At 42.4% G+C, this 17,221-nt stretch overlaps 1 protein-coding gene across 14 annotated transcripts in view; it reads right to left on the bottom strand.

Moving 5' to 3' along the window:
• ERC1 (ELKS/RAB6-interacting/CAST family member 1) overlaps positions 1 to 17,131 on the bottom strand; it is a 172,634-nt gene extending 155,503 nt beyond the window's left edge. For 6 of the 14 annotated variants that reach the window (XR_015945907.1, XM_035127943.3, XM_035127945.3 and 3 more), the window contains exons 1-2: positions 16,677 to 17,131; positions 7,523 to 8,341 (exon numbers count right to left, since the gene is read on the bottom strand). Coding sequence is in view for 13 of the 14 variants with exons in the window: in XM_035127943.3 (XP_034983834.3) it covers positions 7,523 to 8,191 (669 nt within the window). In the remaining variant the exon portion in view is untranslated. Of the gene's footprint in view, positions 1 to 7,522; positions 8,342 to 12,523; positions 12,552 to 13,429; positions 13,525 to 16,596 lie in introns of those variants that run through there. The other 8 variants (XM_088652360.1, XM_088652364.1, XM_088652361.1 and 5 more) reach the window with 5 other exon arrangements.
• Between the last annotated feature and the right edge of the window lie 90 nt (positions 17,132 to 17,221).

The raw sequence follows: 17,221 nt of genomic DNA, 5'->3' as shown, positions 1-17,221 counted from the left end.
ACTAATCATAGTCATAAAAGACTGAAAGACTTCGTACCTAACAAATCCCTTGTACTTGCATTATTACTTTAAAAATTGTAGGCTATTCCTTTCAAGAGATGGAAGGAGGACAGTACCATTGGGGCGGGGAGATAACAACTTGGTCCTTGCATCAAAAAGAACACAAATAAATCAATAAATCGGTGGTATTTCTAGCCCAATATTGACCAGCTGGTCCACACTTATACAGAAAAACAACAATGGTGCTTAGAAATAGTAAGAATAACAAACAAATATTAAATGAATTAAGGAAGGAGAAGTAATTTGCTAAAGGACAACCATGTTAGCCTGCTGTTGTAGTAGTTTTTTACACTTTAGAAACAAGAAAATGTAGCCCACAAGAGCTACCAAGGATGCCACAGATTCTACCCTTCCTTGTTCTGGTCAGCATCCCGTTTGTCTTCTTTGGCTCAAGTGAATGAGCCTCATGGCAGGTGATGAGATCAAGTTCTAAAGATACTGATGGGGGAACTCTGAAGGAGTGTTTGGGGGTGGAACAAATTATCTTATCTTTTCTAAATATAAGGTAGCTGGGATTCCAGACTAAAACCAAAAGAGACAGAGAGGGCATGCAAGGCTGAGGTGGATTTGTATTTTTTCCCTCCTTTAATCTCCAAGCTTTCCAGTCACTGCTGAAGTCTGAACACTTCAACTTCTAATGTTTCAAACTGCTAGCTTGAAGTGTGAGAGACTAAACACTTATAAAAGAATAAATGAGAACTGTGATGAAAACAAATGTAATGGTCTATTGGAATATTTTGTTACAAAGATGGGAAAAATTCACTTGAAAATGTATGCTTGTATCAAGAGATATTCTCTTATTTTAACACATTTTATAATTTTATAATGTTATAAAATTCCTGAATCTAACTTCTATGGCTAAATGCCCAACTTTTCATCCTCTACTATAAAACTGTTACAGATCTGTGGTAACAGAAGGCACCTATAACTGCTGAATCTTATAAATTAATGAAGGGGTAGGATGTAGCCGATTTTTGGACTATTGAAGGGAAGATGCCAGGCAGTGGAAAGAAACAGGCTAAGCTCCCTTTCCAGGCCAGGGCCTCACCTGGGATAGAAACTATTAAGCATGATGAAAGGTGTTGGTGGCTCATCACATGGAAATCCTTGAGTCTGTGCCAACGGAGGTTGCCAAGGTTATGCTGAGCAATGCCCTAGGTTACAGGAAAATTATCACCTCTTAAAAATAGTCTTGGGGTAGCAAGAAGAAGGCAGGTGAGCGGACAGAAGAGGAAGAGATGCTTGGCGAAGGGTTTTCTGGGAAGGAGAAGCAGGAAGTGGGGAAGGCTCCATGTGGGGCTGAAGGGCAGGTGGCATGCGATGCTGGCTGAGGAGGCGGCATTGAGAGGCCAGGGGCCATGACTGACTGCTGCTTTGGATCCAAGCTCAGTGAAGTTATAAGAGGACCAAAGAGGGACATTATTTGGGTGCAATATTTTGGAAACTTGCTACTGCTCAGCAGAGATTGTGTGTAGCGCACAACCCTTGAAACAATATACTTCTGAGAGAGACATTAATTCACAGGCCAGCATCTATTCCTTTGTTAGGTCTCCTAGTTGGAACAGCAATTTATGTTTTCTTGGCTAGAGTCCACTTCAGCTGTATAAGGTTACCTAAGCAGTTTATTACAGTACTTCTTTACAGTTCTACTGTACCCCACAGCACAGGTCTGAGCAATAGATCTGTTCTAGATCCGCATGTACGCAGTATTTTAGACAGCAGAGAAATAAAATCTGCAAAAGATTTGCAGGTGATGCCTCTCAATATTATTCAGGGCACAAATCATCCAAGATTCAAGAACAACTGATTTGCCCTACTCCTAATGCAACCAGAGGGTGTCCATTGCATTCTGCTAGAAGGTACTAGTGGTAGACTGCATAACTAAGGTATGTAACAAACACCTTGTTGGTATTCTGCAGGAAACCATTTTCCATTCTTGTTTTCAGTTGCATTCAATTGGCCAATATAAACCAGAGGAAGACTGTTACTTTCAGGCTGGCTCAGTGTTTCCCAACCAGTGTGCCTCCAGATGTTTTGGGACTACAACTCCCATCATTCCTGACCACTGGTCTTGCTAGCTAGGGATGATGGGAGTTGTAGTCCCAAAACATCTGGAGGCACACTGGTTGGGAAACACTGGGCTAGCTGACTTTCAGGGGAACTTGTATGGTATTACTGATCTTTCTCATGAGCTCTCTATAAGTTGCCAAGAACTCACAATGCCTCCGAATGAACACTGGGGCATGGAGAAGAAACAAAAAGGAATTATGTCATTTCTGGCTTACAGCAAAGGTTCCTAAGACTGAAACAAGTACAGTACCTATTTATCCCTCTGTGTCAGAGAACTCAAGGGAAGAGACCATCTCTTGTTTCATTTCACATGGGCCATTTACAGAAGGTAGAAGCAGAACAAGGCCTGTTACATGCAAAAGACTCAGGAAAAGGCTGACAATAGCTAACTCTTAAGAAAACTAAAACTTGTGGACGCCTGATAACTCAATCTTCTAATATAGTCAGACCATTTAGTATATCAATGCACTGTTCATTAATGGAATCAAAGTGACATTCTGAGTGCAAAGACTGAATCTATGTGCCTGGATAATTGATCATGTGCCAATTTAATCAGTAAGGACAAGTCAGTCAACAACAAGAGGAAAAGCTACCTTGCTGCATGAGCAGCAGACAGTTCAGCTTGCAGGGGTGAGGGGCAGAGTCCACACACCAAGGACATGGGTGTGGAAATATTTTTGGGCAGACCCACACACAGACCCTTAACAGATGCACAAAGCTATATCCAATGGAAACAGAAGCAAATATTTAATTCAAAGTAATTCCACTCAAATTTCACCTATTTTCTCCACAGACCTTTAAAAGCTTTCCAACGCACTTTTATCTGTTGTGACAGAAAAATACAAGAACTATTCAGTAATCCCAGGAGAATGTAAACAACTTCAATGTACAGTTGAAATGCAAAATCCTGCTTTTAAAGCCTCAAACTTTGCAGTTGCAAAAACCACACATGATGTTTTGTGTATTTGCAAATAAACATCTACCTCTCTGCTTACATTTCCCCTCTCTTCTTGTAGAGGAAGGAGGTGCAACAGTTTGCACAACATTAAAGCCTGTTCCCGTCTCAGATGTTCTCTGCTAAATAATGGAGGGGTGGAAGGCAGGACTGTCCCTACCACTTGGCAGAGGTGGTTGCCTCAGGCAGCAGAAACTGAGGAAAAGGAGGCAACTGTGAGGTGCTGGAGAACATAGCTCTCTATGCCAGGCATCCTCAAACTGCGGCCCTCCAGATGTTTTGGCCTACAACTCCCATGATCCCTAGCTAACAGGACCAGTGGTCAGGGAAGATGGGAATTGTAGTCCAAAACATCTGGAGGGCCGAAGTTTGGGGATGCCTGCTCTATGCCCTACAACCTGCTCTGTGGCCTGATGGAAGCTCACTGGCCTCAGGTTCAGTCATCAGTTGGGTTGGCTTTTTTCCATGGAATGGTAGAGGTGCCATCTTGTCCTTCATATCAGGCAGCAAAATGTTTTGGGCCAGCCCCAGAGAAGGAGACACAGAAGGTTAAATGAAATCCAGCTGCAGCCTGCATCCAGCAAGTGCTTTCCAATCCCTGGAACTGACCCTTGAGAGCTAATTTTGAATGTTACGGGGGGGGGACCCACTGCTATCAGAAAGCAGTGTTTTTATTACTGATGAGTAATTGCTTTATTTTGACTATAAATGCTGAAGAAATGGAGAATAGGGAACACTCATACAACAAAGATTTGGGGCTCTCATGCTGCTGTTCACAAAGGGGTGTTCTTAGCTCCCCAAAGTAGTCAATGTAAACTGCATGCAAACCAAATTGTGGCTCCGTGGAGTCTTTACCCTACACCAGAGAACTTAATTAAAGCCTTGGGCTGCAGCTGTTCAGAAATGAGTACAGTATTCTGAAGCCCCAATTGTCCTCCATGGAGGCCACTCATGAGCCAGATGGTGGTTCTGTAGAGTTATGGCTTTATGAAACCATCCATAGAATTCCATAGCTGTGGAGTTGGAAATAACCCCAAGGGTCATTTAATCCAATCACATTAATTCCATTTTCCTAAATAAACAGGGTGTGAAAGGAACCCCATAACTTTGAAACTATGGATTAAGATACCTTTCACAATAAAAAATGAGCTATTATGCAAGCAGGGTCTAGGAACTCAGGGTACAGTCCTGTCTGCACACTGCAAATTCTACAAAGCAATCACTACAGAGTTGTGTTGTGTGATTGTGCATGAAGTCCCAGCCAAGGTTCCTGCTAAGGTTCTAGGATAGGGATATGCCTGGAGCTATGGCTCCCATCATCCCAGATACCACAGCCCATCAGCTGGTTGAGCTCATATATAAAACGACCCTGAATATTCACTTCTGTTTATATTGTTTGTACACTCAGGATAAGATGGTTGGACAGTGTTCTCGAAGCTACGAACATGAGTCTGACCAAACTGCGGGAGGCAGTGGAAGACAGGAGTGCCTGGCGTGCTCTGGCCCATGGGGTCACGAAGAGTTGGACACAACTAAACACCACCACCACCACCACCACTCATGTTTGGAACTGAGAATGTCACAAACCTTGCACACCTAAAAGGAAAAAAGTATAGTAACCAGTTAAGATCTGGAATGTGCCCTTCAGTTATTCCTTGCATTTCTGCCAAGATATTATCCAAAAGCCTTGAAGATATATTTTTAAAAATTATCAGATTAACTGATAGGCTGAAGAGTGTCTGCAACTTAGTTCAAGGAAATCCCTAGTCCAAAGCCCTAGGTGGAAAAATCTGTTTATAATAAAATTTAGGTTGATCAGATTTACTCTAAAGGATACAAATGGACAAGTGATATAGATGGCATAAAACAAGTTAATTAGAGGTGGACTAATTAGCATGCCTGGTTTGTGTATCTCATTACATATTCTGCATTGCTTTTAAATAGTACTACAGTTCTACCGTCCTACCATTATGGTAGTAATTATAGTGGGCTCAGAAAAATAAAGCTCTAGCAGTTTACTTAAATGAATAATTAGAATGGGTGTAAGGAATGACAGAAATAGGAGATAGGAAAGCCAGCATACCCCTACCTCTCATTGAGTAAGAAACATTTTCAGTGATCCAAAACAAACAAAAACAAAAACCAGTCACATGTTTACATGCAAAGACAATTCTATTTTTTAAAATAATCTTCACTTTCAAAGTTCCAAAGCATTCTATTTATTCCAATTACTACATATTTAGATTCCAAGAGGTGTCATTTCAGACAGATTCCAAAGTAGTATTTGAAAAAGAAAATGTTGGTCTTTCACAGCCAAAGTTCTAATCAACCAGAAAATGTTCACTAATTATAGAGAGACGATACTTTTAAAATGTAAAATCATTTTTTTTTAAGATTTTGCCCTTTATCCATGTATTATGAGTTATATCAAACTAAGTAATACTTAGAGTAGACCCACTGAAATCAATGCACTTAAGTCCATTGGCTTTAATGGATTTAATCCAAGTATGACTAACATTATTTATTTATTGCATTTATATCTAACCCTTTTCTCCAAGGAGCTCAAGTGGTGTACATGCTTTCCCCCCTCCTCATATAACCCCCACAACAACCCTGTGAGGTAGGTTAAGCTGAGAGGGTATAACTGGCCGAAGGTCACCCAGTGAGCTACATGGATGAGCGAGGATTTGAAAACTAGTATCTCAGGTCTGACACTCTAACCACTACTCCATACTGGTTCTCAACAATGCATATCACCCTGTGGTTTTCCTTATTTGAACTGTGAACTAGAGAATTAGTTCTGATGCGTAGTTTGGCACTACATGAACAAACTAGACACAATCCAGCAGTTTATATTTACTCTCTCCTTCCTTAATACACCACTTACTCCTAGGTTCTTGACAAACAATTGTGGAGACTGACTAACTGGTCTGACACAATTCTTTTGATTAACACTAGCTCCTGTCAGAGAAGAACTCCAACACTTGCAGATTAATTTTTAGCCAGGTAGGGGGCAGCTACCACAACTTGTCTGTTTTCCCCTTACTCCCCACTCCCCCCGGTTGAATAATGTAGTGTGAACAATTATTTGGTTGTCAAAAGTATGCAATAATCCTAGATTCAAAATCAAAAGATTAATTCAAATTAAGGATGGGGATGAAGAAAAAGATAGCATAAAAAAGAAACTAAAAACCTTACACTAAGTTAGACAATCAAACAACAATTTCAAAGACACTTGTGAGGAGCAAGGATCACCCATTTAGTTTAGTTTATTAAACTAAACTACTTATGTTTAGCAGATTTCAAATTTTCATTTAAATAGTCTTCATTTTAACCCAGTGGAATTAGGAGAGGTGGATCTTCCATTCATGGTAGGGACATGTGAGGTTGGGTACACTTCTAGTAACAAGCTTATGAATGCAGAGGAGCAGCCAGGGATATGGGCCACTGGTACCTTTCAACAAACCCCAGAAGGCTGACATAAAAGGTGAGAGTAGAGAGAAATTTCCAATCTACACCTGGTAGAAAACCACCAAGAGTATTTCCAGCCTGTGTGCATGAAGGATACTTGAAAGGTAACTGCTTTGGTTACATAAACAAATATATTCTTCAACTGAATATGAATCTAGGCTTTATTCTGAAAATATTTTTAAGATCTTGACTTTCTCAAAAGAAACTCTGACTATCTTTCAAAGGAAGTATTTCATCAACTGTTCCCTACACATAACAACATGCAAGGAGTAGTTGGAAGACGTACGTACATCTTAGTATTAAAAAATATACTGTGCGGCAACAAATTTTGTAACCAAATTGTGTTTTATGAAGAATACTTCATTATATCTGTGTTGGATTTACTGCCAATGGATTCAAGTGGATTTAACCAAATTGAAATGTAGTAAGAAAGGGAATAGTTTCTCTTCAATTTTTCCATACTATTTATAATTTTATAAGCCTTAAAATCTAGGGTCTAAATATTCAGCCATATGTCACACAAGTATTTGACAAACTTCCAGGAATATTTGCTGAGTAAGTGTCTAACTATTCCTAGTAGCCAATACATCCAACAATTTCCACGTTTCAAAGATATAAATATTCTGCTCACTGCCTTACAGAGAATACTCACAAAGAATCCTAGAATTATACTGGATTGGTCTGGAATAGTGAACTGATGGGAAAGGACTGGATGCTCTCCCCCCACTTCACTGTTCTCTTATGCCATTACCTAAAGCAACATAGCTGCAACGTAGATACAAAATCTGAGACAGGAAAATCGTTTTTCCATGTTGCATAGTGCTACTTGGAACTGAATATACTAACTCTAGATCAATAGAATAATTTGTCTCAAGTTCAAGATGGCCAAGGAAAATTCTCTGAAATACATTCATTAGAACAATTGTATTTACCCTCCCCTTGCAGATTTCTCTTTAGATTACTAACCTGGTTTTCTTCCTGTACAACTCGATACTGTTCTTTCCAAATAGTTATTTTTGATGCCTCATCTTTCCTCAGGGCTCTTTCCTTCTTGAGTTCAGGACTCCAGAACGTCTTGATACTGTTCATGGAGGAGCTAAGTTTACTTTCTTTCACCTCTACATCCTTGCGTAGTAAATCATTTTCCCGCAACACTTCCTTGAGCTGTGTTTGCAGGTCCATTATAGTGTTGTCCCTAGCCTGGCGCAGTGAATGAGGCACTGTGGATGCCATGCTGACAGGAGGAAGATGATGCTCTCCAAATGCTATAGTATCACTGGCAACCCCACTACTGGCAATGTTGGGGCTGCTGCCCATAGCAGTCATCCTAACACCATAAGGCAGGCGCCCCCCAGATCGTCCAAGAGTCATGGTGCTTTTAGGCGTGTCTGCACCCACGTTCTCATGGTCACTTAGGTACATAGGGCCCGAAGTGGCATAGGCAGCATTTAAGGATTGGATATTTTCCATAGAAAGAGTTTTGCCACTGCCACCCCCAGTACTACTTCCAGAACTGCCACCTGTGCTGTTGGTTCGACGATGGCCTAGGCGTGGCGATCGCGGCAGCCTTGGTGAACGCCCAGGACTCTGGCTACTTGGCTCAATTTTACCAACTGACCGAGCACTTCCATACATGATTGATTTATGATACAAGGTAACCAGGTAAGGACGAGTTCCTCTGAAGTTTCTCGACTGTGGTTTCTAGTCTACTTAAGGCCAATCACTGTTTATAGTAGGTACAAGCTTTCATTTCTGAAGACATAGTTTCTTGGAGCTGATCATCATCTGTAAGAGAAAGAAAGATATTCAGTTTCCATTCTCCAACAAGTATTGGTTCCTTATTTTCTGTGAAGATTCAAACAGGCAAATGGAAAAATGTCTCTCTGGTACTTCTGATTGCCCTTTTTGTTCAAGCTCAACAATATGTTCAGGCCTCAAATTATGAAAATATATTTAACTTTCAATCTACCAGTATTCCCTTCCAGAAAATTCAATCCTATGCATTTTTATTTGGATGGAAATCCTATTTTGCTCAATGGTACCAGTTTCGATTGAAGCCTTGCCGTTCAAGTGAACTTGTTTAGTGCTGTTGCATGCATACAGAGAGAAACAAACCAAAAATTGTCTCGTCCCCTTGTTTCTAAGAAATTTAATTCTGAATTGTGGCATGATCATAAACTTTGCATTAAATGGTCCAAGAAGTGGTTAATGTGTTTGGAGGGGCTGCCTGCCACCTTGAAGGCACTAGCATGGCTGCTCCTAAAGAAACCATCCCTCACAAATACAGTGGTACCTTGGGTTGCAAACGCTTAAGGTTTCAAACTCCGCTAACCCAGAAATAGTACCTCAGGTTAAGAACTTTGCTTCAGGATGAGAACAGAAATCGTGCTCCGGTGGCGCAGTGGCAGCAGGAGCCCCCATTAGCTAAAGTGGTGCCTCAGGGTAAGAACAGTTTCAGGTTAAGAACGGACCTCCGGAACGAATTAAGTTCTTAACCAGAGGTACCATTGTACCCCTTAATTGGGTAAGGTGCTCAAGAAGATGACAGCAGTCACTGATAATCACTGAAACTGATTATATTGGCCCATTTCCGGTTTAGGCCCAATTTTAAGATAGACTCAGTCTTGGTCACCCTAATGGATGACTAGCAGGAGTGCAATCTTCTTGTTCTTGTTTGATTTCTCAAGTAACTTTTGATACCATTAACCATGGTATCTTCTTCAATTGTCTCAATGAATAGCAGGCAATATTAGTGGTTCTGCTACTACCTGCAGAACAGCATTTGGGGATTATGTGTTTGCCCCTTTGCAGTTGTGTGGTAGAACACTACAGGGCACCATCTTATTCCAAGTGCTCTTTAATATCTATATGAAACTTCCGGGAGTGGTCATTAGGAGATTTGGGGCACCATGTCATGCCTCAGGAGAGATTGTGAACTGAATACAATGGTGAACTGGATGAGGACCAACAAACAGAATGAATCCTGGTGAAGGAGAGAATCGATGGGTGAGCAGCTCCCAGGTCTGCTAGTTCACCAGTTCTGGACATAACTGCACCTGTTTCTTTGAAGAAGAAACAGGTGCATAGTTTGGGGGTACTCCTAGATCCATCTGGTGGCAAGGAATGCTTATTGGTATACCAACTATGCACTTTCCTTACTACAGTTTTTATTTATCAATTACTGTAAATTTATAACCTGCCCTTCTGCCTAAAGGAGCCCATGAACAGTCACAGGCAAAAAGGTTAACATTACCCCTGCTAGTTGAAGGGAAATCTAGAGTTTAATATAACAAGTGGGATGGACTTACTCTTCAGCAGGTCTATAAAACATAATGCCCAGAATCTTAATAGATTCCCTGGGGTTACCAACGCGGTCACACCTACGACACTGGTCACTGCAACATCATCAAGGCAAGGAAGCAATGCTCTTAAAAGGGAAAAGGGCTGACCTACCAAGAGTTGCAAGTGCATTCTTTGACATTAGCCTCTCCCTTAAATTAGCAGCCAGGGTAAAAAGGTGTGGGGTGTGCAGTCTGTCCGACGGGCAGAGAAGGGTGTGGAATGGGTGGTGGTTGCTTAAGGAGCAGACATGGGTGACAGACATTCAGGCAGGCAGGATGTAGGGGAAACTAGTTTGAGATTCAAGGGGTTTTGGGAGTGTAGGGCAACCTCCAGTGGATTAAGTTTGATAACTATAGGTCACATTGAGCTATGCAACCCCTGATTGTTTGGGCTTCCAATAGGTTGTGCTGGTGCCCTTGATGAGTTAACCAGTAGTGCAAATCCACTTTGGCCCAGCCATGTCTTTACCTGCCTGACACCTGATGGGGTGGCCTCACCTAAAACACCTCAAAGACCAAATGGAGAGGGCTGGTATCACTAAATTTATCAGTATCACTAAAATTGAGAACATCACCAACTTCCTCAGGAAGTTCACCATACTTGCCCAGATTTTGTGTGGTAAAACTCGAGTCACGCATGCTTTATACCAAGGATGTGGGAAGGGGGAAAGCATGTGGAGAAAGAGCAGGAGACCCCAAAAAGCCACACAGGCTCCTACTGCTTCAAGGAATTTAAAAAGGAAATTCAGTATTTCCTTAATCTATCCTATTTTTAAAATCAACGGCAAAAGAGAAAATGAATCACATCCTGACAGCAGCAAAAAAAGAGTGATGGGTGCCATACCATCTGCCATGATGAAATGGGGGTGGGGTGGGATCCCTAAATATATAATTACATGAGAGAATGAAAAATTATTCCACTGCCATTTAGTCATAGCAAAAAAACCAAAAAAAAAAAAAACCCTGGGAACTCTGTTGGGTCAGATTTAGACTGCCATTACAATTCTTTACCTGCCTGATCAGAATGAAGTCTCAATATCCCATTGAGTTCAATGGGGCTTACATCCAGATAAGTGTGTAGAACAGGCACCCCCAAACTTCGGCCCTCCAGATGTTTTGGACTACAATTCCCATCATCCCTGACCACTGGTCCTCTTAGCTAGGGATCATGGAAGTTGTAGGCAAAAACATCTGGAGGGCCGCAGTTTGGGGATGCCTGGTGTAGAAGAATGGGGTCTAAGTTAGTGTTACTGAAATCAATGGGACAAGCTAGTCATGACTTAAGTCCCACTGAGCCACATCACTTTTACCTTTGTCATCACAGCTATATATTTCAACTGCCATAAAACCAAATAAGAGAGGTCATACCCACTTCTTAAGATCCACAAAACTAAATTCAAGAAGGGTTTTTTGGTTGTTGTTTTTTTAATTCTTCCCTTGGAAATATGTTGCAACAACATTTATAGAGTTGCTACATTTTGATTCACATCATTCCAGTTCTCCCTACTTTACCAAGTATACATAGCGTTTAGTTACAAGACTGCTACGTAAAGTAGCTGAAACACAATAATCTCTGCCCTCCTAACAATATATTTAGAAAAGACTAGGTGGCCCTGCCACGCTTTGCTGTAGCTAATCCCTGTGACTGCCACCACCCAGTGTCGATCCATGACGTAGCACGCCCCCTCTTCCCCCCACCTGTGACTGGCCCCACCGTGTTCTGACCAATCCCGTCTCCTCCTCTCCACAATCCCCACCCAGACGAGTCAGTACCTCCATTCGGCCTAGTCTGTAAAGCAGGCGTCCCCAAACTGCGGCCCTCCAGGTGTTTTGGCCTACATCTCCCATGATCCCTAGCTAACAGGACCAGTGGTCGGGGAAGATGGGAACTGTAGTCCAAAACATCTGGAGGGCCGAAGTTTGGGGATGCCTGCTGTAAAGGCTTCGGCCTAGTATGTAAACGGCAGCCGAGGTGCTGTTGAGAGGGAAGGTTCTTTTCCCAGCATGCACTTTTGGGTTAATTGTGTGTTCTGTAACATGAGGTTTTTGGGGTTTTATGTGGCGTAGGTGTGACATCTGCCTTAGCAAACTTTATAAGATTAATCTCACGGTAGCATGGGACATTGTGTGCAAATTTGAACGCTATCGGTCAAGCGGTTTTGGTGAAAAGTGGAAACACACCCACATGCCGTTTTTACATTTTTATATATATAGAGAAGAATAACATGGAAGTACAGTCAGACATGGAACTGTCAACCCTGGCAGAGGTGTTAGGAAGTGAGAGGATAAAGTTCCTGCACAGAAATGCAAGTATGACCTTTGCAATGCATACCACTTATTTAAATTCCAGGGTATGGTAACAGGTCCTTTAAAATGTCCTTCCAAATCCCAGTATCCACAGACCATAGAAAACAACTCTGAATGTCAGAACTACAGGTGGTGTCACAACATTTTTTAAAAAAATAAGCCACCCTTGTAGTTTCCCAGAGAAAGCAGATTCATGATATACAGTATTCTTCAACTGTTGATATGAGGAAGCAGATGGATTGGGAACTGCCTGTGTGCTGATAGATGTTCTACACACAAACTCACCACTGTAAGACAATGATAGGGACCAAATATATACCTCCAGGCCTCTCTGTCTGGTCCTCAGAACGCACAAGGCCATGTCCACTTATGACTTGTTCTTTGTCCTCCTTTAGAGTAGCAGAAATGTGACCTGAAACTAGCATAATACCTCTTGTTACCCCTGACACAAGGCCCTTTGGCTGAAAGAAATCAGCACCCTGCTGTAAGACTTACAGAGCCATTTCCCCTCAAAGCTTAGCTCACTTTTCTCTGCAAAATAGCTTAACCTTCAATAAATTATCAGATTAAAACATCCCACAAAGCTTTCTATTTTCCCTCATGAGAAGAAATCAGAAGCTATCTCACTTGTCTAAACCTTTACCAAATACTTACTGTATTTACTAGTTATAGGTAGCAAAGATGTTCAGGGACTGTTGTAGCTGGGAACTTTTAATCTTTAGTAAGAGACTTGTGAGCAAACAGGCAAGAACAATAATAACAACAAAATGTTAGTGACCCCATCAGCATTTTCCAAAGTATATACAGGAGTAGCCAACATGGTGTCCTCCAGATATTGTCAGACTACAACCCCCATCAGCCCCAAGCAGCATAGTCAATTATCAGGAATGAATGGGTATTGTAGTCCAACAACTAGAGGACACTACACTGGTTACCCCTATTACTGTATATTCCTGTGTATAAGACTACTTTTTAACCCAGGAAAATCTTCTCAAATCTTCGTCTTATACGCCGGGTCGTATTTCTTATACGGCGAGTATATCCCAAACTCTGTATTTTAACCGGAAAAGTTGGGGGTCGTCTTATATGCCCAGTTGTCTTATATGCCGGAATATACGGTATATGCTTTTAAACCTGGAGCAGTTGCTGCGGGCATCATGCAGTAGCTTCTTTCAATGCTCCATTCAAATGCATGCATAATTCCCACTTTTAAAAGCCAAACTACTTGCAAGCAACATGATTTTCTTCAGCTCTCCCCAGATTTCCCACTCCTTCACACACATTTCACTGGTTTATGCTATGCAACTGGGATAAGTTTTCTAAGGAAACAAAATCAAATCATTAGAATCAGAGCTGGTAAAGGAGCAGTCTCCAGTCAAAAGCTCATCTCAGATGCAAACTACAGGAAACAAACAAAGCTGCCTTATACACCTGATCTATCTAGATCAGTATTGTCTACATGGACTAGCAGTGGTCCCCTTGGATTTCAGATGGTGATATTGATGTGTGCTGCTGTGGATTGAACCTGGAGCACCACTCTACATGAAAACCAGGTGCTCTAACACTAAGCTACCATCCTATTTATGTAGCCCTAGCCCCATTGCACACCCAACATTTCTGGATTATACATGAGGATCAATTGTGGATAGCACTGGCCTAAATTACAGAGTTTGTGCAAGGATTAAATCCTCATCCCATCAAAGAGCATCACAATATACAATCAGTCTTGTGCTCATTATTCAAACATTCTGTGCACCTCCTGGAGTGGAGCTAGGTACACATTTCCTTCAGCTTTGGATAACATGCAAGCCTTAAATCAGCCTTTGCCAATGTGATGCCCTCCAGATGTTTTGGACAACTCCCGTTGGCCTCAGCCAGCCCAGCAGGTGAAGGTTGACTTATACTGTACTATCCATCAGATGTTAGGTACATGAACTTAGGGTAGTTAATGATGCTTGGAAAATGGATTCTGACTTTCCTAACTCCTGAAACTGGTATTTGCTTGCTCTCAGGATGTGCACAAAAATACCATCTTAATTATGCCACTGTCAGCTTGTTCTTAAACACAATCAGGCAAGGCGTATTCAAACTAGACCTGTCACTTGATTCTTCTTTCCAGAGGCATTCTTGCTTCTTACTCACTATTTAAAAAAATGGATTGCTGTGGGTGGAGAAGTCAAGTCTGTGTTGTGTAATGGATGAACATGCCTAAAAGCACATCCCTGCAAAGCAACAACCAGACAAAAATAACATAATACCAAAACCAGTACAGGAGAGGCTATCAGTGCATGTACGTTTATCAATTCCTAGCAGATACAAACAGAATGAACAGCATAATACTACCGGTAATATACCAAAAATTACATTTAGGATGAGCAACACCAATGACATTATGACAAGGGAGGGAGGAAATAAGCCACCCCTCCCTGTATTGACAGGAGGACTCTGTACATGGGTTTCTCTGGCTCCCAAAGTCCAGAATATAACAGTTTTGCCCATTTATTATCTTTTTTTAAAAAAAAATGTGTTTGTTGCTGTAGATGACTTTTTAACACCATGCTATTATTATTTTATTCATTATTTTATTTAACAAAAATTAACACCTCTAATATTTTTTGCACTCTAGACTTCAGCCTCTAGAAATGTTTAGGCACCACAGTTTCTTCCATCATGAATAATCAAAACTAGTAATGTTCTTATGTTCTCTACAAGATACAATCAATATATCTTTACAGAAAAATGGATTTGTTGTAAAAATATTTATGGCTTCATCACTCAAAAGGGAGGGGGGAATCATATCAGACCAACAGTTAAAACATCTTGAAATTTAAATTTAAAAATGTTATGCGCTATACAAAAATCATTTTTTTGTTCAGCACACCATTAACAAAGCAATAAAATATCAAAATGTTGTTTGACAAAGGAAACACACTATATTTTTTCCTAAAAACTATTCTAAATAGTTAATTTATACCAGAGAAACATGCTATATTGAAAACATCTAACTCAAATTGTGCAAAATCAAAGTGTTGAAATCTCTTTTGAGATTGCACTGACTATAATTCTGCTTCATTTTAAAATGGCTCATTTAAAATACTCAGAAACAGTTCATGTACAGCACAAAAATGATCTCAAGTGACAAGTTATGCCAAATTCGAGGCAATACTTCTTAAACAGTATTATATGATGATTAGGACAAACCCTGCAGACTACACACTTTCCTAACTAAGGGTGAATATTTCTAAATATGTGAAACTTGCACATACTGAGGAAGGTTAATAATTCATCTAGCCAATCCATTTTCAATGGCAACAACTCATATACATCAAAACAGATCTTTCCCAACCCATCTGAGAATTTTTAAAACAAACTGAAGATACTAGGGATCATCAACCCCAACCCCTGCAAGGAAATGCCATCTATTTCTGCTACCTCCACAGCATGAGCCCCATCCCATTATATTTGATGGAATTACCAGAACAAGGCAGAGTTTCACAATCCAATCAGAGTAAAAGACAAAATGGAATTATGAAAGATAAACTACTGTTTAAAACACTTGCTCATCTTATGCATGGGCTTCAGAAAATATTTTATTAGTACACCGTTCCAGTAAAGGATAAATTTGCCACCACACCAGAGATTTCTGATTTTCAGGTCCTGTACCTAGATGCATTGCATGCCAAATTCCTCAAGCAGGCTGCTTTCTTGCCATTCTTGCAATGCTTTGAACCACCAGCCCGCTCTAGGAAACGAAAATCGAGCACCTTGTTACACTAATGGACTGCCAGCCACAGAAAAAGATGATGATCGCATCCACCCCAAGGTTAACAGTTGCTAACATGAGGCAGCGAATAAGAGAAACGGTTACGAGACTACATGATCCATTGTGGATTTATCAAGCCACCTATCGAAGAGTAGCATCAGCTGTCAGGATGTGCAAAAGGGCTGCAGCGCCGGGCGAGAAGCCGCAACAATAGGTGCGCCCATGTCCGCAAATCCGTTTTGCTATCCTCCCCCTAACAAAAGAAAAAATTATTTCACAGGCTGTTGCCGACGAGGCTGAGCCGAGTGTGCAGGTGGGGCTCGTCCACCTCCCCCTCGCTGCCGCCTCCTGCTAACGGGGTGGGGTCGAGGGAGAGGCCACGGTTCTGAGCAAGACAGGGAGCCTCGGCAGAGCCAGTTTAGGTGGAAGTGGGAACCGGGGAAGAGGAGGAATCCTGGATGGAGCACCTTTTCCCGGAACGTGGATGCCCGGCTCATGTGGAGAGGACGGGCCTCTCCCGCTTCCGTGGAACAGCTGATAGGCCCCGGGTCAAGGGGTGCCAACTATGACCACACGCCCGGCAGAGGCAGGCCCCACCCGACCCTCCCCCTTCCCTCAGAGACACAGACCCTCGCCCTAAAGTCGCCGCCGTCCTCCTCTCGACCACCGTCGGCTTCACTCCACACACACACAGGCCCAGTTCTCTGACCTGCCTCCGGGTCGGCTGAGCGTCCCTGCTACTGTCTGTCAGCTGTGGCGGCGGCACCAAGCAAGCTGGTCTTCCTCCGCCCGCTGCTCCCCTCACGGCTTGCGCTTCGGCTCCTCCTCACCCGAGCGAGCAGCTCCCCGCCCGCGCCCCCGGCGCAAGGCGAAAACCAAGCCCCGCCCCTCCCCTGGCGCGAGCCCTGCCTCCCCTCTCTCTTCGCCGGCGCGCGCGACACGCTTAAGACCTCTCCTTCCCTCACACGCCCGCCCCTCCCGCCTCACGCGACCATCGATGGGATCGATCGATTCACTCGTACTACACCCAGCATGCTCCGCTTACAAGCCTTCCCACTCGCCTCGCCTCCTCCCTCCCTCCCTCCGCCCGCCAACCACCACCAGCTCACCCGCTCACGACCCTCTTCTTGGCCCCTCCGCTCTCCGTAGCACTTCGTGTTCCCTGCCAGCCCTTCGGAAGCCAATCGCGTTATTCGTGCGGCGGTCCCTCCCCCTGACCAATAGGCGTTCGCCTGCTGAATATCGTCCCCGCCT

This window comes from Zootoca vivipara, chromosome 9 (genome assembly GCF_965207765.1).
Source record: "Zootoca vivipara chromosome 9, rZooViv2.hap1.1, whole genome shotgun sequence".
Classification (NCBI taxonomy): Eukaryota; Metazoa; Chordata; class Lepidosauria; order Squamata; family Lacertidae; genus Zootoca; species Zootoca vivipara.
The sequence above is the reverse complement of the archived record's forward strand: the minus strand, read 5'-3'. Positions and strand labels throughout refer to the sequence as shown.